This window comes from Nannospalax galili, unplaced genomic scaffold (assembly GCF_000622305.1).
Source record: "Nannospalax galili isolate Female #2095 unplaced genomic scaffold, S.galili_v1.0 scaffold7, whole genome shotgun sequence".
NCBI classification, from domain to species: Eukaryota; Metazoa; Chordata; class Mammalia; order Rodentia; family Spalacidae; genus Nannospalax; species Nannospalax galili.
The window spans coordinates 9557603-9582553 of record NW_008359081.1 but is presented as its reverse complement, the minus strand read 5'-3'; the positions used below and the strand labels follow the sequence as shown (position 1 = coordinate 9582553).

The 24951-nt window shown below is 37.4% G+C and overlaps 1 protein-coding gene across 1 annotated transcript in view; it reads left to right on the top strand.

The window, feature by feature from the left end:
- Positions 1–24951, top strand: part of Dmd (dystrophin) — a 2373110-nt gene that overhangs the window by 2014767 nt on the left and 333392 nt on the right. The window contains exon 60 of the mRNA XM_017795501.2: positions 11754–11900. Within this exon, the coding sequence (XP_017650990.1) occupies positions 11754–11900 (147 nt within the window). The remainder of the gene's footprint in view (positions 1–11753; positions 11901–24951) is intronic.

Genomic DNA, 24951 nt, shown 5'->3' with positions numbered 1-24951 from the left:
AATAAGAGAATAAGTGTTTTTAAAAATGAAAAAAAACATGTATATATGTACATTCAATGTGTATTGATCATACCTGCCCCCCCCATTTTCCTCTTCCAGCTCCTTCCAGGCTGCCTTTCCCAACTTTGTGTCTTTTCTTTATATCCCACTGAGTTCAGTTAGTACTGCCCACATGCCCATTGGTTTGGGGCCATCCACTGAAGCATTGGCCACCTACAAATGGTCATACTCCCAGTGAAAGTGACTCTTCCTCCCCTAGCAGCCATCAACTGCAAATGTCTCCTCAGTGACTTATATTTCTAATGAATTATGGATTATTACTTATTTTTAAATAAGTTAGCAGATTTCATTAACCCTATTTTGCTTTATGCGTTGTCACATATAATTAAAATTTCTCAGAAATAAAGTATTGGCTTTCCTTCTCCGTTTCCTTAGCAGCCTAAAACATAGCCTACTTAAATGATTTGTTTATACTCATTAGAAACCCTTTTATTTTAATTGTGCATATTTTGCTATTAGCCTCTGTAAAATGCCCATGAAGTACCTTTTTATTAGTTTTAATTGTGTCATTAGAAAGCTGTGGAAAGCTTAAAATGGCTTTGTTTGTTTGTTTGGTTTGTTTGCTTGCTTTTTTCTATAAAGGAGAAATAATTAGCAGCCAGACATAGGACTACAGAATTAAGTTTTCAAGGAAATAAAAGGAACTAAGATTGTTCAACTTGTCCTTAAAAGTTAAAATCTTGGGTTGAGGATATGACTCAGTGAGTAAAATGCTTGTTTTGCAAGTATCAGGACCTGGGTTCGGATCCTTATCACTCAAGCATGCTGCTGAGTGTGACAATGCATGCCTGTAACCCCAGCACTGGAAAAGTAGAGACAGGAGGATCCTGTAGGCTCACTGGCCATTCATCCAGTCTTGTGGAAATAGCAAGCTGTAGGTTCAGTGAGAGACCCTATCCCAAAAGTTGGAGAAATGATCAAAGACAACTCCTGATAGTCAACCTCTGATTTCCATATGCACATGTGAGTGTACTCTCACATACATGTACACACACATGGAAAAATGTTAAGTTAAAAGCTTTCCTCTATAATCAGCGCTGTCCTTTTCTTCATTCTCATGTATATTTAGCCACAGAAACTCAGTGGTTAACAACGCTGCTCTTACAGAGGACCCGAGTTTGGTTCACAGTACTCACGCTGGTTAGCTCCAACTGACTGTAACTCTACTCCGGGGTAGCCAACACTCTCCTCCTACAAGTACACACACAGCACATACATGGCATACATACACTCCCACAGATATACACATACACCTACGTAAAAATAAATCTTTTTTAAAAGTTATGGGTGGAAAAAGTGGTCATTATTGAAGGGTAAAGATATTTAGTCTTTATTTTAAGAACATTGGTGTTAAAGCTTCATGGATGCTTCCAGAACAGGGAATATGCAGAATTATAGCACTTGATACAGGAGAATCATAAATTCTCAGCTAACCTAGGCTGCATGGCAAGGCACAGTCTCAAAAAACTTGTGATCAGTGCAAAAGGGAACACATTTTTAAAGTACATTTTATGTTGGGGTGTGTAATTTTTCAATAACATGAAAGGAAGTAAGAGCTCCTTTCTCATTTCAAAAATGATTCTTTATGTAAAACAAAACATAGCAGTCAATTGCTATTTTTCTTATGTCACAAATTTGGAATTATGCTGAGTATGAGAAGAAACCATACTTAAAATGTGATTACTGATAATTGTTTGGAAACTAAGAACATGAAGTTTTTTCAAGCTAACAGACGTCATATTATTTTCCTAAACTCTATTAATCTATTCTTCCCCAAGTTGTCCTGATTTCACCACATCTAAGTTATTAGTTCTGAGTCTTTTTTTCATTATTTATGTTCTTATTCTGTTTGTTCGTCAAAAGTTATCATGCCCAAATATGACAGTTTACAATTGGTCTGAAACCTGAATGCAAGGGAAACAATGGAACCACATAATATTTAGCTTTCAGGCTACTGCCATAAAAACTGATACTGGAAGGGAATTTAATTGCATCTCTATTTTTTTAAATACATGCTTCAATGGCATAATTTGTTGTCAAGAATAATGCTTCTGTCATAACTCCATGCAATCCTTCAGAAATTGGAAGAAATCAGGACCTCAATATTATAAAGAAAGTAACGTGTCTCAGGAGGTTTGTTTTTGTTTTTGTTTTTGTTTTTATTTTGAGGGGGAGATCCACGAGACAGCCCCATAGCATTAGAAGTGAGAATTCTCACGAAAAAGAACTGGGGGTGAGGGGGAAGGTGCCTGACACGTAAATCAGAAGTAAGGGAGAATGGGCAATCAGGTAAAGTTAGTTGAGGTAGTGACTGCTGTCAGTGGCCCAGCCAGATTCCCCCTGGGGCTGGTGTACTTGTCCCCCAGCAATTATAAATTCTAACTGATAAAGACTCAAAAGGGAATCCTTTTCCAGAGAACCTCCCTCAACGGAAAGGAAGAACTACCCATTTATTCTCTCCTAAGATCACCAACGGTGCAAAAAAGCAATCCCTTTGTTTCATCTTGTGTTGCACAGTTCCCAAGGAACAAACTGATTCTGCTCTCCATGTGGGACCACACGTGCCCATAGCTTTCTTGTCTTCTCTTCCTCCTTCTCGCTCCTTCCCAAAAGAGCACTCATTCTTTGCTTCCCTAAAACCTAGCCTAAGGCAGTAGGCATCACTGAGCATGTATCCTGGACATCACATTAGGTAGGAGACAACCACAATCAAAAGTCAATAAGACAATGATGGAGGCTTTCAAGTGCCACGCATTTCACGAAAGGCTTGCCTACCCTTGACCATATATTTCTTTGAGATTGGTACAATCGTGTTTGAGGAGCTCATTCTCCAAGGATATTTTAGAAATCCCCATAGGTCTGTGTACTGTGATCTTTTCCCCTTTGGCTGGGTTTTGACCTCAGATTATTTCCAGGTTTGCTAGTTCAAAAGAAATGGAGCAAAGGAAGGCCAAAGAGGGGAAAGGCTTCATGGCCCCAGGCCATGGGGTTCCAGAATGCATCAGGGCTTTTCTAAACAAAGGTCTTACAGGAGGTGGAGATTAAAAGATTAACATTCCTTGTCATGAAACAAAAATTTCACAACAGTTTGGAAGACAAAAACTAAAATTTAACGTTTCATACATTAGTATGATACAGCCATCCATAAATTCAGATGTTGTAAAACATAGCTAAGCTGTACCCATCCTCAATTTCTGGGCTCCTGAGAACCATGAGGACTTCATTTTCTCCCATTTAAATCCACTAAAAGATCTGTTTGCAGAATCGGATTTCTATCTTTTCCTTCTGAAGCTTCCCACAGCTGACCCAGCATGAAGGATGCTGGGACTTTGTCCAATACCTCCTCTGTTTAGGATATTTTTTCAGGGTCTTGGTTCACAAACACTTGTTCAATAATGATTTCTTGCAGAGAAAAATATGTTTAGTCATTATTTCATTTCTTAAGTAGTGTTAAGTAGTATTTGTCATATAAATTTCTCTGCATGGTGTTAATAACCTTAGAATAATATTTCTTCATGGTTTTGACTGGACCAGTTTTGAATTCCTAGCAAAGCCTAACAGGACCCATACAAGTGAATAGGTTCAAATTTCAGAAAGATTGAATGCCTTAAGAAAGGAAGATTTGTAGACTTTCAGTAGCACTGTTTGTTTGTAGCTAAAGATATATATGTTATGTATGTATATAAGATTTATAAATCTTATATACATATTACAGACAGACAGACAGACAGACAGACAGACAAAGAAGTTATTGGTGCATCCCAGACTCTCCTCTCTCTTTTGGTTTAGTCATATAATAATACTCCTGCTACGTGGCCTTACACTATCTTGGATATCCACATTGACATTTTTATTTTCTCTCCATCTACAAGCATCATCTTGTTTTACTTCTTTCCTAATCCAGTTTAGATCCCACAGTCTGTATTTCAATCACATTCTGTCTAAAATTGAAACTCCCTTATCCCTAAGTATTTGTGCCACAACCATCTGACAAAACCTTAAACATGGATCAACTGTTTTCTCCTTTCTTGCAAGGAACATTGTTGGCGAAGGGAATTAGGACAGATTGGTTCTGCTAAAAGCATTTGATCCCCAGCCTCAAATGGGCTCTCAGTTCTGTGTGGCAACCTCACTGCATTTCATAGGTCAACTCCCTCTCACAGCCTCTATCAATACTATTTCAAATGTTTCCAACTCTTAGCTTTCATTCATCTTCAAACTGAGTGAATATTCATTACACACTATGCACTAAACACTCTACCCAATCTGTTGCTTCCAATTTCACAGAATAAACAAAGGTTCTCAAAATCGAATTCCTGGGGCTTGGAACATGGCTCAGTGAGTAAGAACATTTGCTGTGAAGGCAAGAGGGCCTGAGTTCAGATTCCCAGAAGCTACGTAAAAGCCGGCATGGTCTCATGGACCTGTATCCATCCACAATGTTAGAAGGTGAAGCCAAGTAGATACTTGGAGCTTACGGGCTAGCCAGCCTACCCAAAACAGCAAGCTTCCAATTCAGTCCATGAGAGACCTTGTCACAAGGGAACTGACAGAGAGTAATAGAAAATGCCTATCACACACACACACACACACACACACAAGAATACCCTCAATGCACATTCTCATTTTGCAAAGTGACCTTCTGTGTCTTACAGCAGGAAGTGTCTCTTAACTGTCAAGTCAAAATTGCTTCCTCATAAAAATGGCATTTCTTGATAACAGACAATTCCTGTCTTTTTTTTTCACAAAAGTGGTTGATGACTGTAATTCCAAACATAGCTGAAAAAAACCTTAACTACATAAAGATAAGCAAAGATATGACAGGCAATTTAATTTTGTAAAAAGAAAAACTTGACATATCAGACTTATATATCATTCTAAACCAGTACTTTTGTATCTATACTCAGACTACATTTAATGAAGTGAAAATTTTGCCTGCATGAAACTAGTCATAATAAAATTAGCCTTGCTTTGCTCTTCCACGGAGAGCATATTCCAGATGTTTAAGTGATTCAAAGAATTCCACAGTATGACAGCGCCCTTCAATGTTTCTCACACACTGCTTCCAAATTAGAATAAAGTCTAATGAAATTCTGGCTTCATTTAAGTAGTGTATCATTACTCTTTGGTGTTAGCAGCACTTTTTGACAGTTTACGTCCAGTCAGTATTTAGGAATTCAAACAGAAATCTATGTTTAAAATACTACAATCTCTAATAGTTGAAATATATTCAAACCCTATGTTGCATCCACTTAAATAATATAGTACCAGTATTCACATTTTACATATTATTGTTATTACTTTTCTTCTTGCTGTGATAAGATACCCTGAGAAAAGAGAAAAAGCTTATTTTGAGTCACAGGTCAAGAGTACAGTCCATTATGGTAAGGGAAGTCAAAGCAGCAGGGGCTTACGGCAGTTGCTCACCCAGCATCTACACACAGAAAGCAGGAGATGAACGCACATGTTCAGTTGGCTTCCACCATTTTATGTAGTCCTAGACCCAAGTTCAGAGACTTGTGCCACCTTCCTTTAAAACTTCTGGATTATGTTGCTAAAGAGATGGCTCAGTGGTTAAGAACATGCCTGCTCTTGCAGAGAACCCAGATTTCATTCCCAGCACTCACGTGGCAGCAGAAACCATCAGTACCTCTAGTTCCAGGAGACCCAACATCCTATTCTGCCCTCTTTGGGCATTGCATGACATGGGTGCAATTATATACATGTAGGCATAACAACTCATACACATAAAATAAATCATCATCATCATCATCATCACCATCTTCTGGATTAGTTGCTTTTCTGTTGTGATAAATGCCATGACCAAGGCAAACTTGAGAAAGAAGAGTTTATTAGGCTTGCAGTTTCAGTGGGATAAGAGCCCATCATTGACATCATGACAGAGGAGGAATTGCAAGAAGAAACAGATGAGGCAGAAGGCCGAACCCTCACATCTTCAAGCAGGCACAGAAAGAGAGAGAAACACTTGAAATGGGAAAAACCTAAAGCCCACCACTGTGGTGTGGTTCCTCCAGCAAGGCCATTCCTCCTAACCTCCAAAAGCAGTGCCAGCAGCTGGGGACAGCCTCTGGGAGGCATGCTCTCATTCGAACTACCCCAGAGATGTATGCAGGTACTCAGCTAGCTTCCTCCTTTTTGTGTAGTCCGGGATTCAAGTGTAGTGAATGGTGCCACCCTCCTTTAGAAAGAGGCTTTCCACCCACTTCAGTTAACATAATCAAGACGATGCATCACAAGTGTGCCTGGAAGTTTGCTTCTTAGGGAATGCCAGACCTTATCTAGCTGATAATCAGTATTAACCATCACAGCACATAGGCTTTGTAATTCAGTGTGTAGGGATCATACTTGTGATGGGTAATTCTAGTTAATGACAGCCTTACAGCAGTGAGCCATCATTAGTATGAAGAAGTCACCAGAACCAAGAGCAAATGCCAACATGAACATTGACTGGATGCACCTTCATAAAACTCTGCAGCCTCCTTTCTTTTCTCATCTTTTCTGCTATCACTTACATCATTTCTTCCATACTCATATGCTTATTTCCTCTTCATAACGTCTAAGTGTCTAGATTCCTTGATTCAACTAGGACTGATCAAGACACATTCTGAAAATGAAACTTTGTCTAAAACTGCCATTTTATCAATTGACCTCTCCCTAATCAAAATTTTTATAACCTAAGCTGAGCATGGTGACACACACCTTTATTCCCAGCACCTGGGAGGCAGAGGCATGTGGACCTCTGTGAGTTCAAGGCTAGCCTGGTCTACATAGTGAGTTCTAGGACAGCTGGGGCTACAGGGAGAACCTGTCTCAAAAAGACAAAAAAAAATAGTCTATACCCTCTATTCACAGAAATCAAGAGACTGAGGAAGGGAGATTATGTGTTTCAGGCCAACCTGGTTTGCACAGCTAGTTCTAGGCCATCCTGTGCTATATAACAAGACCCTGTCTCAAAAATAATAATATTAAGTACTTAATCTCAAAAACACTTTCAGAATCTTCCGTGCAGCTGGTGAAATGGCTCAGCTAGTAAGTACACTTGCTACCCAGTCTAAGGACATGAATTCGATCCCCAAGACCCCTCATGGTAGAAGGAGAGCACCGACACCCACAAGTTGTTCTCTGACCACCATATGCGTCATGACACATATAGCCATCCCCACCTCATACACAGTAAATGTCAATTATAATTCACAAAACATTTTTGAAAAACTTTGATTATCATATACCTTAGTCAAAACTTTGGTATTTGGATTAAACTGAACATTTTTTAATTATAGTATTTAAATAGTAATAGCAGTTAGAGAAAAAAAACAGTATTAAAAACCTATAATAGATGTTCCATCTTCTGATTCAATTAGGAACTATAGTTTAACAGTTCATTGGAAAAGCCACCTAAATGGGTATCTTAATAAAAATATGTCTTAAACAATTGATTTTTAATTTAAATAGTCACAAATATCTTGATTTTATGTGAAAACTTTCTTTAAATGACAGGCCACTGATAGAAGTTCTCCATAGGTCACACTGATAATGCAAACTTTTTGATTTCCCATTCTGTGTGTGTGTGTGTGTGTGTGGGTGTGTGTGTGTGTGTGTGTGTGTGTGTGTGTGTGTGTGTGTGAAGAAAGAGTGCATCAGGAAACATGAGAATCTTTCTGACCTCACTCACACTCCTGAAATTTTAGGGTTGCATTCCTAATATTTGATTGGATTTAGATCCACATGCACCTACTTACCTTATTTGCTTTTCTTTTCTTTTGTATGCAAGTTTCGGGGGTATTTGACCTGATTTTTGAAGAAATAGCAACTTTATTTGGTCTTTAGATGAATAGCTCTTTGGTTCGAAAATCCTTAATTAGATTATGTAATTGTAATACTCACTGGCAAAAACAGGTTTGCAAGAATACATACAACTGATAATTGCATGAACACCTAACATTTCAACTAATGAATGTAGAAGGACCACACATGCTGATAGATACCTCAAACCTTTTTAGTTACTTATGCACAGATCCCTTCAGAGAAAATCAGTTATCATTGCTAGAAAGGAGGTGGAGAATGGAGCACTAATCCGTGACCTTTCAGAATTTATAGAGGGAGAGATGTATATTTTTCAAAGAAAATGAGAGGGGGGAGTTACTTTATGAGTAATTATAAGTACTGCAATTCATTTTTTAATTCTTTTCGTCTTCCAAAATACTGATACAGCATTGTACCCAGGATTTGGGGAGAAAAAGTCAAAATCAAAATATTTGACTCAAAGCATTGGAACGTGCACACTATGCAAGCCACAGGGAGCTGAAATCTAAGTATGATGTAACTTAAAAGCTGAACATCTCAGTGTTTGACAAGAAAAAGCAATCTTGTCATCTCCATAGTGTTCACCATCACGTGTTCAATAACGGTTACTAGAAATGCTAGAAAGGCATGTGATAATCTAGAAGAGGCTGGCAACATTTAGTATCATTGTCCTCCTGGTTTCCCTACTGATATTTCAGAAATCAGTTTTCTAACTTTCTGTTACACAAATCATAATGATTATGGATCACTTCCTTTTAGAGACACAAATACATGTATATGGGTTTAGCAGTCGTTCTAACCTGGGCACCTGGGCACTTGGTTCTTTTTTATTTTATTTTATTTTATTATTGGTGGTGGTGGTGATTTTTGAAACAGGGCCTCACCAGGTAGCCCTGGCTGGCCTGGAACCTGCTATGTAGACCACACTAGCCTCAAACTCACAGAGACCTGCCTGCCTTTTCCTCCTGAGTCCTGAAACTAAAGGTGTGTCCCACCAGGCCCAGCATTTCTGATTCTTTGAACAGTTGTATTTCTTTGTAAGAAATGAATAAAATTTATTAGCAACATTCATAAAACTTTTAAAGATTGATTCCCACGGCATTCCATCAATACAATGCTTAATAAACATAGGTATATTGCATGATGCTTCCATGTTCCTGATAAGAATGGGGTCTTTTACATTTTTATTAATGTATAATATATATCATAAAATTTACCCTGTTAAAATGTACAGATCAGTAGTGTTTATCTTGTACTTTAGGTGTGACTACATTAACACTACTATAATGAGAATTTGGTCAGGCCAAGTGAAGCCATATGTTTTGAATATATATTTTAATGACCACTTTTAAAAACTGTAGGGGCTGGATGTGGTAGCTCATGTCTTTGATTCAAGCACAGAGAACATGAGAGGCAGAGAAGGCAAAACTCTGCCATTTTTTAGGCCAACCTAGACTACATATTGAATTTCAGGCCATCCAGGGCTACATAGTGAAACTCTGTCTCAAATCAAAAAACAAACAAAACCCAAAAAAGACTCTAGAATACTCTCGCATTATGTATATATATGATAGTACATTAAATTGGGCGGGGGGGAGTGGGAAGATGTGGGGATAAGGGAAGGAATCTAAATACTATCAGACTATATGATAAGAAAATGGCAAAAATTAAATTTAAAAACAATAGAACACAAAATTTAAAAGTCTAAATTTTGCTTTGGAACATAGGGGATGAGTACTGTGAATTCGAAGTCAGCCTGGGCTACATAGCAAGACTCTCTATTTAAAAAAACAAAAACAGGGACTGGAGAGGTGGCTTAGCGGTTAAGAGCACTGACTGCTCCTGTAGAGGACCCATGTCCAATTCCTAGGACCCACATGTCAGTTAACAACCGTCTGTAACTCCAATTCCAGGAGAATCCTACACCCTCTTCTGATCTCCCCACACATTGGATACAGGTGTACATATATACATACAGGCAGTACACTCCTACACATAAAATAAAAATAATAAAATTAAAATAAAAACCAAAAATCATAAAACCTTAAGTTGAAGTTATTCTTCCCTTGGCAGCCCTACCATTTTCCAGAATTATTTTCATATTCTATCTATGTTTTCCCTGCTAAAAAATATACAACCAAGTTGAACAAAGTGGTTGCCATGTTATATTTTATCCAAGAACAATTTTAAGAATCTTAAATCTGTGTGATAACACATACTAGTTGTGAGATATTCAATTGATTTAAGAGGATAGTATCATCTTTCTTTTGATCGTACAAACCAGTTTTCATTAGGAACTGGAGGAAATGCAAAGGGTTACAGATCATGTCAGTGCAAATAGTGGTTTTATCAACACAGTTAACCAGAAAAAGAAATAATGCCTACCCAGATCAACAAGTCTGATAGCATGCAAAGTCAGTGGTGCTGTCTTTGTGCACTGATATTACATTACACAATCTTTTCTCCTAAGTGAGGGAGTTTCTCCATTAGATATTACTCATTGGAACATGTGGACATCATACATCATGTTAAAGATCCATAAACGCCATCTCGATAGGGTATATATGATGCATGATAATATCCTCTGCAAATCTACATGGAGTTATGTTCAACTGATCATCACGATGCATTGCATTAGAGACTTCTGCATTCAAGCTTCAGAGACAGCCAAGAAGGTCCCATGGGAGCCGTCAGAAGTTACTGCTACAAGGACTAAAGTACCAGGAGAACAGGAAGTCATTTTAGACCTTGACAAAATACCATCCTCTCAAAATTAAACTATTTATTATGTAGTTGCTGCAAAGTATGATTGCATTATTTTATGACTGAGTGTATCTTTTATTGTAAAACAATACTAATCCCTTTCTCCTTAAGAGATGAGTAGAAATTAGAGTCTAGTAGCATTTTATTTGTTCTTTTACTTTGCCATTCCAGAATTTTTTTGAGAGGTTTATGAGAATATGCACTCTGGCAGAGCATGATGCTGCATGCTTTTAATCCCATAACTCAGGAGGCAGAGGCAGGCCACCTCTATGAGATGGAAGCCAGCCTGGCGTATATACCAAGTTCCAAATCAACTTTGGCTGCAGGGAAAACCTGTCTCAAACAGGCAAACCAGCAAAATGTGCACTCTGGAGGAAGACAAACCGAAATATATATCCCACATTACACCATTTTTACCCATAGGATTTTGGTGATATTTAATATCTGCAAGATTCTTTTCTCAAATGTAAAATGAGAATTCTTGAAGTACAAGTCTCATAGGGTTGTTGTGTAGGAAAAAGATTAGATTGTGTGTGGATAGAGCTTATCACAACATTATGTGCCTAGCAAGTGTTTGATAAATATTAATTATCATTATCCATTCCTTAATAAACATACATAGTTACAATACCAACCACCAAAGTGTCTTTATCTGTATGGGATTCTATAACAACAGAAACGTCATAAACTGAGTGATTCATGAAGAATAGAAATTTATTTCTCACAATTTTGGAAGAGAGGAAATCCAGGTTTAAGTCTAGCAGATATGATATTGGATGAGTCTATCCTTCATAGACACTGCCTTCTCACTACTTCCTCAGTCAAAAAGAATAGCTAGCTCTCTGAAGTGTCTTTTGTAGGGACACTAATCTCTAAACTTACCTTTCAAAAGGACCCACCTCCTTATAGCATTGCTGGAGGTGTTATAATTTCTGTTAATTACTGATATTCTTTCTAAGATTTCAATGTATGAATTTTGGAGAAACCCAGACACTCAGACCATAAAATGAACAAATCTGAAAATGCACCCAAAACAAAACAAGATGTGTTATAGTTCCAACATGTCTATATTTTCTTGCTTTAAATATCTTTCAATTTGCTCACAGGTGCTTCGGGGAGAAATTGCCCCTCTTAAAGAGAACGTCAATCATATCAACGACCTTGCTCGGCAACTCACCACTTTAGGCATTCAACTGTCACCATATAACCTCAGCACACTGGAAGATCTGAACACCAGATGGAAACTTCTTCAGGTAGGCACGTTATGAACATTGCTGTCCCTTGCTGCATACAGTAAAATGGCATGCACATAAAGCTTGTTTGTAAAGAGCAATAAAATTTCTCCATTTGATGTTTGAATAGAACATGGAAGTAATAGAAATAATAAATTCTAGTACTTCATAAATCCTTGTGTAAATATTTTCAAGTTGCTACTATTACTTTTGAAAATGCCCCAAAGCTAAACTTCAAAATGTCTTGCGATAGTGCTAGAGACAGTGGTGAACCCAGTTGCTAGCAGGCAATCCCTTTGTGCTGCTGTTGCTTGGATTCTGATAGCATCCTTCCCATTTGGAAACCTAATTGAAAGAAAAGTCAGTAGTATGTTCTAATATTGTTTTAAGAACACACTTCCAGAGGCTGGAGAGATGGCTCAGCGGTTAAGAGCACTGACTGCTCTTGCAGAGGACCCAGCCTCGATTCCCAGCACCCACATGGCAGCTATGAATCATCCTTAGCTCTAGTTCCAGGGGATGGGCTGAAGCCCTCTTCTGACCTGACTCACATACATGCAGGCACATACCTGCAAGCCCTCTTCTGAACTGACTCACATACATACATGTGAGGTGCACTCACATACATGCAGGCAATACACTCATATACATAAAATAAAAATAATAAATTAAATTAAATTTTAAAAAAAAAGAACACACTTTCAAACGTGAGGCTGCACATGGAAATTTTTCATAGGTTTGTATACTAAACATAGGGAATAGGTGTGTGTTCCAGAGTCACACTTACTACATGTGCCACTTGTTAGCCTTTTTGAGCTTACTCTTTCATCTAAACAAAAAGATAATGAAATTCTCTACAATGTTAGTTTACGGTAGAATGAATAAGCCACAATAAATGGAAAGTCACTGAAGCAGCAGAACTTGTCCCACAGTACTCTATGCATTCTACCTCTTGGTGTTACTACAATTATGATTTTCCTGATAGTACATAGATTTTTCACTCAGACTAATTGGCTATGTGACCTTCAGGCTATTTAACCTGTGGTTGTTGGTTCCTTCATCTTCAGCATAGTTACCAAAACATTGAAGGAGCTGATTCACGTAGTTTTTAGAATAGCATTTGGCTTATAATAATAAGAACTCAGATGGTTATAGCAGTAAAAGTGTGTCAATATACTTGCTCTGCAGTGGATATTGTGTTCTACCTACTAAATGTAAAACTGGTTTATCCATAAAATTAGAGAATAGCATTGTTTTTCATTTCCATTTTCATAGAATGTAGATTGTATGCTCCTGAGAACAGATAGAAAACTGGGTTTGGAAGTATTTACTCTGAAAGTTTTAATAATGAAAACATGACAAACCAGATTACTCTGCCATCGACAATCCATTTAAAAATATGATTGAAAGTCCCATTAAAGTATTGCTAGATCTTTAATAAAAACAGTTTCCAAATTCAAGACCTCTTGAGATCTCTTATAATTTAATTCTTTTGTGATGGATCACCTTGAAATATTTATATGACTGATTGCTATAAGTGGCATTCACTAAAGGAAGACAATATAGTTAAATGATTCTATGTCAGGTGGCCCTGTAGAGTTCACTACTTTTAAAATCTTATCAGTTTCATTCTTAGAATATTTTTCATTTTAAGCATAAATAATGAAAGTAATGTGTCCAAAGGCACCAATTGTCATATCTGTTCCATTCAAGCAGTCTTGAATTGTGTTTTAAATTTTCTTATAGAGGATTGAATGTCAAATATTCTTTTCAGAATGTATACAAGATTTGTGACACCTACATGTAAATTCGTGAATGAGATTTAAAAATTATAACTGATAGCATAAACTTTTAAGAAACAATCTATGTGAGTTGGAGATGTAGAGTGCTTGCCTCACATGCGTCAGACCCTGGGTCCCATACATATCATTAAAAAAATGCTGTGTGATACATTTTACTTACTTACACTATTTATATGTATGATCAATGACTTAATTTTTGTCAAAGGACTTAATCATAAGTACATGGAAATTCATGTAAGGAGATAGTGAGATATAACAAAAAAACATAATCATTATAGGGTCAACATTCTCATTTTTAAACTGAAAAAATCCATTTTGTCTAATCCACTTTGCCAATTCTTTAATTCTGTATCTGGATATCAGGGAGAGATACACATGACAAAATTGAGTTTAGAACCAATGAGGATGTTTCTTCTGTTCATAATACAGATGTGGCTAGTTGAAATTGCATTAAGCCTTCCATAACTCTAAATTTAAACCTTTTATCCCAAGGCCACATAGACACAGCCTTTTCATTAAACAATTTAATCAGTGTTTGGTATAGGCTTTTTTTGTATGTAGCAAATTTCATATGTTTTTACTTTGGACCATAACCTTAAGGACTTTCTTAAAATGTACTTCTAGTAGAAAGCTGATAAGTCCAAGATTTTGGTTTGCATCTAGCTGACCCAAGTTGACTAAATACTTTTCTTTTACCATAATTCTAACCACTTCTAAATATGAGTTCTTATTCAGAAAGGAAACAAAGCAAATAAAAAAATTATATCAAACAATTTTATTCACTTTTGGAAGAGCAACTCGCATATTATTCATATGTACCTTTGCAAGAATGTGTGCAAAGACTAAGGTATTATCCAGGTTCATGTTAAAAGCCAGATGCAAATTCATATTTGCTTCTGTAAAGACAAAGAAAAATAGAAAAATAGAGTTGAAACAGAAAGGCAGATATAAAGGCAAAAAAAGGAAAACAGTCCTAAATTTGAGTGAAATAGTGTAATAGAAGGAATAAAGTTATATATTGTCATACTATGTCTTTCTTGATATCAAAGTATCTTGGGTTTAGTTACTTGAGAAATGCATTTGGTTTTGATAAGAAAACGACACTTGTATTTTAGCTGGATGTAAGATCAGTGAAAATGGTAGAAACATGTAAGCAAGACAGATGTGACCATAAAAAGCAGAGTAAGATCCTTGCCATTATCAAAAGTTCTGATACCATGTCTTTATTTAATCTTCACAACATCATGATTATGCATAATAATTACATACCATGATTATTCATTTTCACAAGTAAAGAAACTGAGACTTCAAAACTTGACTCAACTGCAGTCACATAGGTTGTAAATATCTATCAAGATCAGAATCAGGTCTTCAGAACTCTCTATTATTCTGTTTAGATTCTCTTAAACTTAAGCTTTAAAAATCCATATTTTGAACAACACAAGTACAAACTACTTCAACTTTTTCCATACTCCCCCTCTTTTTAAATTATTCTCAGATATATTAACTTTGAAATATTCCTTTAACAAACCAGGTCAGTATACCCTTAAAAATTATACTTCTTTCCAGGCGTGGTGGCGCACGCCTTTAATCCCAGCACTTGGGAGGCAGAGGAGGGCAGATCTTTGTGAGTTCAAGGCCAGCCTGGTCTACATAGTGAGTTCCAGGACAGCTGGGGCTACAAGGAGACCCTGTCTCAAAAAAGACAAAAAAAAAAAAAAGATACTTCTTGCTGTGTTGGGATTTGGGTTTGCTTTGCTCAGTAGGGGACCTACCGACTTCGGGGCAGAGAGACTTGATCAGCAACAGAGTCTTGGACCCTGGGACTTGTGTCTTTTCAACAAGCCATTTATTTCAAAGTTCAGATGGTTTTCACACATCCCAAGCAACTGGCAGTCATATGGGATATGGCAGTCGCATACAAAGATTTAGGGTTAGCTGGTGCCAGAAGGATGCGTAAGCTTTTACTCAAAGTTATCAATACCTATCTGGTAATTTATTGGTCACAATGTTTTCTTTCTTAGAGGTAAAAACATGGTAAACTTTTAGCTTTTAGCTCAGGAGTAAACCTTTAACCTGGCCTAATCTCTTAGCTAAGGATAGCTGAGTTATTTGTTCAGGACAAGGAGATGAGCTAAGGGTTGTTGACCAAGACACTTTCCTACAGATCAGGGAGCCGGCATTTATGATCAGGCCACTGTCTCCTGCCAGTCTCGTGGTATTCTGCAAGACAGAGATTATCAGAGTTACTGTTTTCAGCACCCATCCCTTTAGCAGAGAATGCAGCTTGGACTTAAAGGTTTTAGGCTCATCTCACCCTAGGGCTAGGCATCCTGGTTTCCTACATTGCTGGGCATGGTGGTGCACACCTTTAATCCCAGAAAATTAGAGGCAAAGGCAGGTGGATTTCTATGAGTTCAAGGCCAGCCTATTCTACATAGTGAGTTCCAGTCCAATTGGAGCTACAGGGAAACTCTGTCTCAAAAAAATTATACATCTTATTTCAAATATAAAAGTTTTAAACAGTATTTTTCTCATGCCTTTACAACATTGAAATTGCATTAAAATCTACAGAAAGTAATTTTATAAATCAATTCTTTTTTGAACTTTTAAAAAATTTTATTGAGACTTTCATACATGTATATAAGGTGTTTTGATCAAATTCATGCCCACTCCAACACCTCCCATATCTCCCCATCACTTTTTCCTGACAACTTCTTGTACTCTTTCTTTCTTTCTTTCTTTCTTTCTTTCTTTCTTTCTTCCTTCCTTCCTTCCTTTCTTTCTTTCTTTCTTTCTTTCTTTCTAATGGGGCTTTTTGTTACTCTAACATTCCCTATAATTCTTAAAAAAAACCAATCCTAGTATTTGGTCAAGTACATATGCATATCAAAAATCAAAGGGGAAGAATGAGAAACTTTTTTTGAATTTTGAAGCAATGCACATACATTGAGTGGTATGGCCATTTTATTTATCACAGAAGAGAATGGTGAACCATGTCTCTGCACTCACAGATAAATATACACATAGCAGCAAAGAGCTGAAAATATACTGTATCATAAGGAACACATCCTTTAAGAAATTATAGAATCTAAACACTTGAAAGACATGATTTTAAAGCCATTTATTGTAATGTATTAAATGACAGTATTACAAATTTTTCACATTCTGCAACTATTTCTAGAATTCTTCTGAGTTCATACAGAGGTAGTTACACACCTCCTGCAAAGCACTAAACAGGCTTTCTGTCCCAGAATTATAGATACTCATATTCTGCACATTCGTACCTTCATTCATTCTTTTCTTTCTTTGAGTTAGGCTTGAGTAAGCATCTATTATGTACCAAGGAGACATAGGAATAATCCTACTTAGTCAACAGACAACTATCCAGAAAGCCTTCATACTTATGCCATCTTAGGAAAATCTTATAGATATGTTTTCTGCTATTATTCCCACAATGGTCTCATCTCTCAATTTCTCCATGTTATCAACATGTAGTAATATTTTCATGGCTTCATTCTTAAATGAAGCTAGCTAAACAAAAGTATTTAGGTTTAACTATTAGAGAGTGATTGATGCTAGATGAGGGAGAGTGTGCTGGAGGGACCAATTAACACTGAAGGACATCTGGGTACAAATGCTTGACTGGATAGGACTTAACGTGTATGGAAGAATACATGAGGTCCAGTGAAGGAATGGGGGTTATTGATGGAGGAGGGGTCTAAACTTGATTAAGAACTGTTGTATGAAATTACAAAAGCTCAATATATTTTTTAAGTATTTAGGTTTAAAAATTAAAACTAGTCAGACATGGTGGCACATGCCTTTAATCCCAGCACTTGGGAGGCAGAGGCAGGTGTATCTCTGTGAGTTCAAGGCCAGTCTGGTCTACGTAGTGAGTTCTAGGACAGCTGGGGCTACAGGTAACCCCTGTCTCAAAAAGACCAAAAAACAAAATTAAAACGAAGCTGGGGAGATGGCTCAGTGGGAAAGTGCTTATTGTTCAGATATGACAACTTTGAATTCAGATCCCTAGAACCCATGTAAAAGCCAGGCTTGGTAGCACAGTCTGAAATCTCAGCACTCCTATGGCAAGATGGGAGGTAGAGATAAGAGAACCCACAGCGGCTTATAGGCCAGTCATAAATAGCAGGAGACTTTGTGTCAAACAAGGTTGAAGGTGAAGCCTGACACCTGAGGTTGTCCTTTGATCTCCACTTGTACAACATAGCACTCATGTACCCAGATGCACACTCATGAACTTGTACATTTTCACATACCATGCACACAAATAATAATTAAAAACAACAAAATCAACAGAGAAATCTATGCTCTTCTTTAATGAGAGATTTTTCTAAGCAGATCTTATATCTGTATATGTGTTTGTCAGTACGAAAATTGAACATAGGATTTAATCCTACAGATATGTTGAGACATTTTGAAAATTTACCTCAAGTTCTTCTTTTATATAATGATCTTATACTAATCCCTTTCCATTATGAAGTTCCTTCTAGGCAGAAAACCTAGGTAAGTTATGTCAACTCCTCCTACAAATAATGTAAACCCATTGCTGCGGAGGTAGACAGAGGATAACTGGCCTCCTTCACGTCACAAAGAGATGGCTTCACTTCACAAGGGATAGCTCTACTGTTGTCTTCCTAGTATATTTTCCTTTGATTTCTTTCTTCAGCAGCACCTAAAATTATTTATCATTAGAACAGAGAACTTAGATGAGGCAATTCTCCAGAGAACTATATTTTCCTGTATCTAAAGTTCTCGAATTTTAGTGAGCATCACAATCACCTGGAAGTTTGATTAAAACAGTGGCCCCCTTCTTGAAAATTTCTGATTGTCTAGGACTTGAGAGGAATTGAAGACTCTGAATGTCTAACAAATTTCCAAGGTTGATGTTGCTGTTCCAGGGAACACACTTTGAGAACTACTGTTCTACATTAAGCACTTCTCAAGGAAAGTTTACAAGGCAAAAAAAAAAGCAAAAAAAGCGTGACTGTTAGACACCTTATGGAATTTAAACTCTGATTGAAGGAATTAAGTGTTATGCCATGCAGAAAGTTCCATTCTACGGAAGTATTCCAGTGCTGTAGAACCATGGAAATCCAAGCACCTAACTTTTCTGTGAGATTGAAGGAGGCGGGTAAAGGGAAACTTGAAGACTGAAGGGAATATTTTATTAGATTGTAAGCAAAATGATTTGCTGCTGTATGGATTTTTATTTACTCTATTTCAAATTGCATTGTCTAAAATTATGTTGTCCAACATGTTAGTACATTGGCTATTGAGACCTTGAATTTAACCAGTCCATGTACAGATTTGTTACAATGTAACATACACATCAGTTTTCAATGATGTAGTGAAATAAAGTAAATTTCTCGTTTATATTGTTCTGATTGTATGTTGGACTGGGAATATTTTAAGTATTCAATTAAGCAACTTATGGCAATACAGTACATTTCCCTCATTATTCTTTTACTCATTCAGACTTGGGTATTTTTCTTAAAAAAGAAATTATGAAGTCAACCTGTCACTTCAAACAAAACAACTGACAGTGTTTGTTTCTTTTTTACTTTTTTCAATGTGCTTATTAGAACCTTTAACAATGCATATGTATCCTGGTTAGCGTTCTGCTACTGTGATTTAAAAAAAAAAAAAAAAAGACCACTTACCAAAACTAACTTGGGCGAGAAAGGGTTTATTTCATCTTACTCTTTCTTGGTCCATCACAAAGGGAAGTCAGGGCAGGAAAGCGAGGCAGGAACTTGGAAGTAGGAGCTGAAGCAGAGACCAAAGAGGAATGTTGCTTCCTGGCTTGCTCCTCTTGGCTTGCTCAGCTAACTTTTCAAAATATCTTGTTTATTATTTTATGTCTATGAGTGTATTGCCTGCATGTATGTAAGGGTACATGTGTCATGCTGTGCCCACAAAGGTCATAAGAGGGAGCTGGATCACCTGGAACTGAAGTTACAGATGGTTGTCAGCCACAATGTGGATAATGGGAATTGAACCCGGGTCCTCTACAAGAGCAGTCAGTGCTCTTAACCACTGAACCATCTCTCCAGCCCCTCAACTAACTTTTCTTATACAGCCCAAGCCCACCGGCCCAGGGATGGTTCCACTCACAGTGGGCTGGGTCTTCCCACATCAATTAGCAATTAAGAAAATGTCTCATAGACCTGGCCACTGGCCATTAGTTGGATAAAATTCCTGAATTGAGGTTCCCTCCTCTCAGGTGTGTCAAGTTGACAACTCAAGCTATACAGCACAGTATGGAACATTCACTCTATTTGTGTGGGATAGCACTGGTCTACAACATCATTCTTACAACCTTGTGCAACTAGAGCTTTGGGCAGGCAAAAGCCTGCACAACAGCAGCCTCAACAGTCTAGGCTTGGTCACTATTCTCCAGTACACCAATTAAAGAGACACGCAATGGTAGAAAACAGAGAGAGGAGATTTGTTTAGCTTGACCACTTTGGGAAGAGGAACAAGGAAAGGGATCCAGTGACCCATGTGCATCTTCCATGTACTGCCAGGACTTTTAGGTTTAAATAAAAGAACAAGACATATGTACAATTAAACTATTCTGGTCAAGTCATGGTCCTACCGTTTGTTGTCTCCTTTCTGGTCCTGGAAGGAGGCCTGAAGAAATCCTTACTGCAAGGCTAATTTTAAAAATTTGTTGAGACACAGATGCAGCAATATGGAAGGCTAGGAGATGGGGTTACACTTTTCTGTGTTCTTATGGAAACTTTAAATATTTCTTTTGTATGGCTTTTTGTTCAGTTTTCAGACATGATGCTAAAGTATACCCCTTAGCTGCTGAGCAAGCATTTATAGCTTGTTCAAAGGCAGATTGGGCCAAAAAGCTTAATGCTGTGACCTGTTTTAAAAATAAAGTCTCTTTAAATAATTAGGCACTGGGAAAGGTTTGAGTGTAGCCCTTCTATAAGGCACACGGGTCCTGCATAGGTTACTGGAGTCTCACCTCAGTAGCATGGCAAAGAAGGGGAAAGATGGATGGTCCAAGGCCATGTCTTCTATGTGTACAATGTAAATCTGCTCAGCCCACCCTGAGTGTCTGCAGTTGGCCATAAACTTGGGTTCTCTGAGCCTGTTTGTTAGGAATGTCATCTTCTAAAAATATTTCAACAACAGAGGCTAACTTGATGTGCCCACTGGCAGTTTTTAAATGTTGAAGGTAAAGGAAATGAACAGAATAAAGAAAGAAGGATGTGTTTGGTTTTGAAAAGGTCACCAAAGGATTTGTTGATATTAGGAACAGAATGACCCATGGAAAAAAGGACAATTAAGTTCTCGGAAAACATCTTTTCAGTAAGGAAAGAACAATCATTTATGCTTGACCTCAACTCTATTAAAGAAAAAAAAAGGAGGAAGCAAACAAGGCCCTTTAAAGAACTGAAGAAGGGTGTAAATCTAAATGCTCAGAAGAGTGACAGGCTGAGGTCAAAGTGTGTGGTCAAGCTTAAGAACATTTGCTTTCCAGTGTTTTTACAGGTACTTTTACTTTATTCAACAAGAATGCTGCTGAAATTGCTCGGGTAACCTTGAAAGTAACAAGGCAAGGTGTTCCAAAATCTAGCCCAAAAGAAAACCTAACTTTCAGAATCATTATTGTTTTTTAAAAAGGCTTCAGGATGTGTAGGACTATTGCGTCAAAAATAAATGACGTAGTAGGGAATATGACAAAGAGGGAATTATATGAGCTACGAGGTGGAAAAGAAGCCATCACCAATCAAATAAATCTTTATGGGACTAAAGAGAATGAAAGGCATAGTGTTTATTTTCAGAAATTTTATAATTTGAACCCAAATCATGAAGTGTTAGTTAGGGTACTTAATAACTTGATCTTTATGTATACTACTTAATTTCTAATTTGTCTTAATCAAGAATTATTTTCGCTAATTCTGAAGCTAGCAATTACAGTAATAAATGTTTTCTTATTATTTCAAAGTGAAATGTGTCCCTATTAAATTGTTTACACAGCAAATTTTCTGCCTTATGTATTCATATATTTTACTTTCCTGATATCTTAAATTTGTTTTCTAAAAAGTGTACATACATAGACACACTCATTTGTATTTCTGGGTATATAAAGTTTCCTGTCCTCCCTTGTTCTACAACTGATGTTTGCCCTTGACTTCAATTTCTTACTGCTTTATTCTTTAAGTGTTCTTCCCTCTGCAGTCTGACCTTCTCTGCCCTGGAGTTTGACCCCAGCAGCCCTTTCTTCGGCATTTGCCGGCCCTGGTTGTTTTCCTCATTGCTTTTCCCATTCCCACTGTCCTGCTGTGTGTGAAACACTCCACCAGCAGCTGCTCGAAGTTCCCATGCTACGTCATGCTCAGCCTTCAAAGAACTGCTGTTCTCACATTTCCACCAGCAAGCGCCCCCTCTCCTCCTTCTCAGTGCGTTCCTGGGGAAAAGAGAAAGAGCTCTCTTTCAGGCCAGATGAATAGCTGCATGTTAAAGGCAACTCTGTTGGGAGGGTAGAGAGAAGCTTACAAAATTCAGAAGTGCTATTTTAGAAGACAAATGGCACAAAGTGAATTTCAAATTGCTGTACTTTGTACTACTGTTTCTTTATTTGTATGAATTCTACAATGTCCTCAAAATGATTCTTATGGTATAAATTCTCCTGTTGCTGAATGTATCAATCATTAATGTACTAATGATAAATTATAAAGTAGAAATAAAATAAATTAGAAACTGATTATTGCATTAGAAATACAGCCCTTACAAATAGTCGTATTTATTTGACCAGTGTGTTTGCACATTATAAATCTGAGAAAAAATGGTTGTAGTATTATGCGTTATTGAAATTAGTAAGAGCACTTATTGAGCACTTACTCCATGCCACTTACTCTTCTGAGTACTTTTATGTGTGCTAGTGCTCTTAAGTCTAACAATTTTTAAATATTTTAATTTATTATTTTTATTTTATGTGTATGAGTGTGTTGCCTGCATGTATTTAAGTGCACCCGGGTCGTGCAATGCCTACAGAGGTCAGAGGAGGGCAATGGATTGGCCTGGAACTGGAGTTATGGATGGTTGTTAGCTGCCATGTGGGTGCTGGGAGTCAAACCCAGGTCCTCTGCAAGAGCAGCCAGTGCTCTTAACTGCTGAGCCCTCTCTCCAGCCCTGAAAGTCTAACCATTTTTTTCCTTGTTTTACAAGTGAGCAAAATAAGGGAGCCAAGGTTAGGTGACTTGATTATACATCTGGTAAGTAAGAGAGTCAGGATTTAAGCCTAGGTAGTCTGGCTGGGAAGCTGTCAAAACCAGTAACAATATTACCTATCAAATATAGTTAAGGGTTGACATGACAATTTTATCTTAATTTATATTGTAAACCTATGAACAACCAAAAAAAATAGCTTGCCCTTGCATTTGTTAATGTGTAAAGAATCATCTCTATCACAAGCAGAGGGCTAGAGGTGTGGCTCAGTGACAGAGGACTTACCTAGCATGTACAATGTTCTGGGTTCCAGTTCAGGAAATGGAAAGGAGGGAGAGAGAGAGAGAGAGAGAGAGAGAGAGAGAGAGAGAGAGAGAGAGAATATACATTTAAAGCAGGATGATTAGATAAATCTCAGACCACAATCTTAGAAATAGGCTGCTTAACGCAGCGCCTGAATTAATCACAGATATAAAACTAGAGCCACCTTCTTGTAAGACCAGCAAAACGTAATGATCCAGCTCTTCCTGTGAGCAGAATAGTCCTTCATTCAGTGAGCCAATCAATATTTTTTTCTATTTACTCTTTGTCAAAGTGTGTACATAGGGATCCAGTGATAGAAAAATCATCTCTGCCATTACAAAGGTTAAACTTTGGTGGGAAAGCAGACACCGATTTATTAAAATTGTTCTCCAACCGTTAGAGATTTAAAGAAGTATTTTCAAGAAAATTCAGGACAGGACTAGAACATACAAACAAGGAGTGGGGGGCAGGGAGAATAGAATGAATGTTCATGCATTCTGCGGTGATTGGAAGGCAAAACCTGGTGAACAGGGAGGCTTCCCAGAGAACAGCCTTCAAGCCAAAGCCTGAAGGATGCAGATAAGCTAAGTGGGTAACTTGTCTATTCATCTGTAGCTTTTATTTTATAAGGCCTGAAGCTTGGGACTAACAAACTAAATAGAGTAGTGTAATTCCAGTATGTAAATTTAATAACTAGGGATCATTTGAAATAATGAACTACAGAGTTAATGTATAATTAAGTCACATTCAAGGAAGATTTCCTTTCATTATCATAGATAGCATCCTGTTTCTTTCTTCTTAGCACTTATGAAAATCTGTAGCTATGCATTTGTTGACTTATTCAATGCTTGTCTACAGTCCCCTTCAGAGTTTCAGCTCCCTAAGGGCAGAAACTCCATTAAGGCCATGTCTGTTGACACTAAAAACTGTAGGTGTTTTGTTTTGCTTTTGTTCTGTTGGTCTTTTAAGACAGGCTCTGTGTTCCTGGCTAGCATGCAACTTGCTGTGTAGAATAGTCTGACCTCTAACTCACAGAGATCCACCTGCCTCTGCCTCCTGAGTGCTTGTATTAAAGGTATGTGCCACCACATCCAGCCTTAATCACTCTTGTTTACATGGTAGGCATTCAACAAATATTTTGTGATTGAGTTAAATGTAGGAAACTAAGTAAAAGTGCTGGCCCTGGAAGATGGCCCGGTGGGTAAAGGTGCCTGCTGCCCACCCTGACAACCTGAGATCCATCCCTGGGACCCAGACGATGGAAGGAGAAAGTCAACTCGCACAAGTTGTCCTCTGCAACTGCACAGTATATAAATAAATAAATTCAATAAGAGTGCTATTATACACAGTAAAAATAAGCAAAAAGTTATACCATAGGGTAAAATTAGGAAGTAAAGTTAGTTCTGAAAAAAAATCATACTTATGCCTAGATCTGTGGGTGCATATGCTAAGTAGCACTTAAGTAATTCTGTGAAAATTCTAAGAAAACATACAACTGATCAAAATGAAGCATTAATTTTTTACTCCATGATTAATATAGTTCATTTATGTTCTAGACATTTCTTAACAATTAATGATCTGTGTGCTCTGAAATACATATATTTCGTTTCCTTCAGAGGAAAATGAGATGGGGTAGCTTCCCTTTTGCTTGTTATAATAGTCTTCTTGAAGAATAATTAGCATATTGATCATTAAAATCTACAATTTGATAATCTGACATATATTTATGTCCAAGAAATCATTCCATTATCACA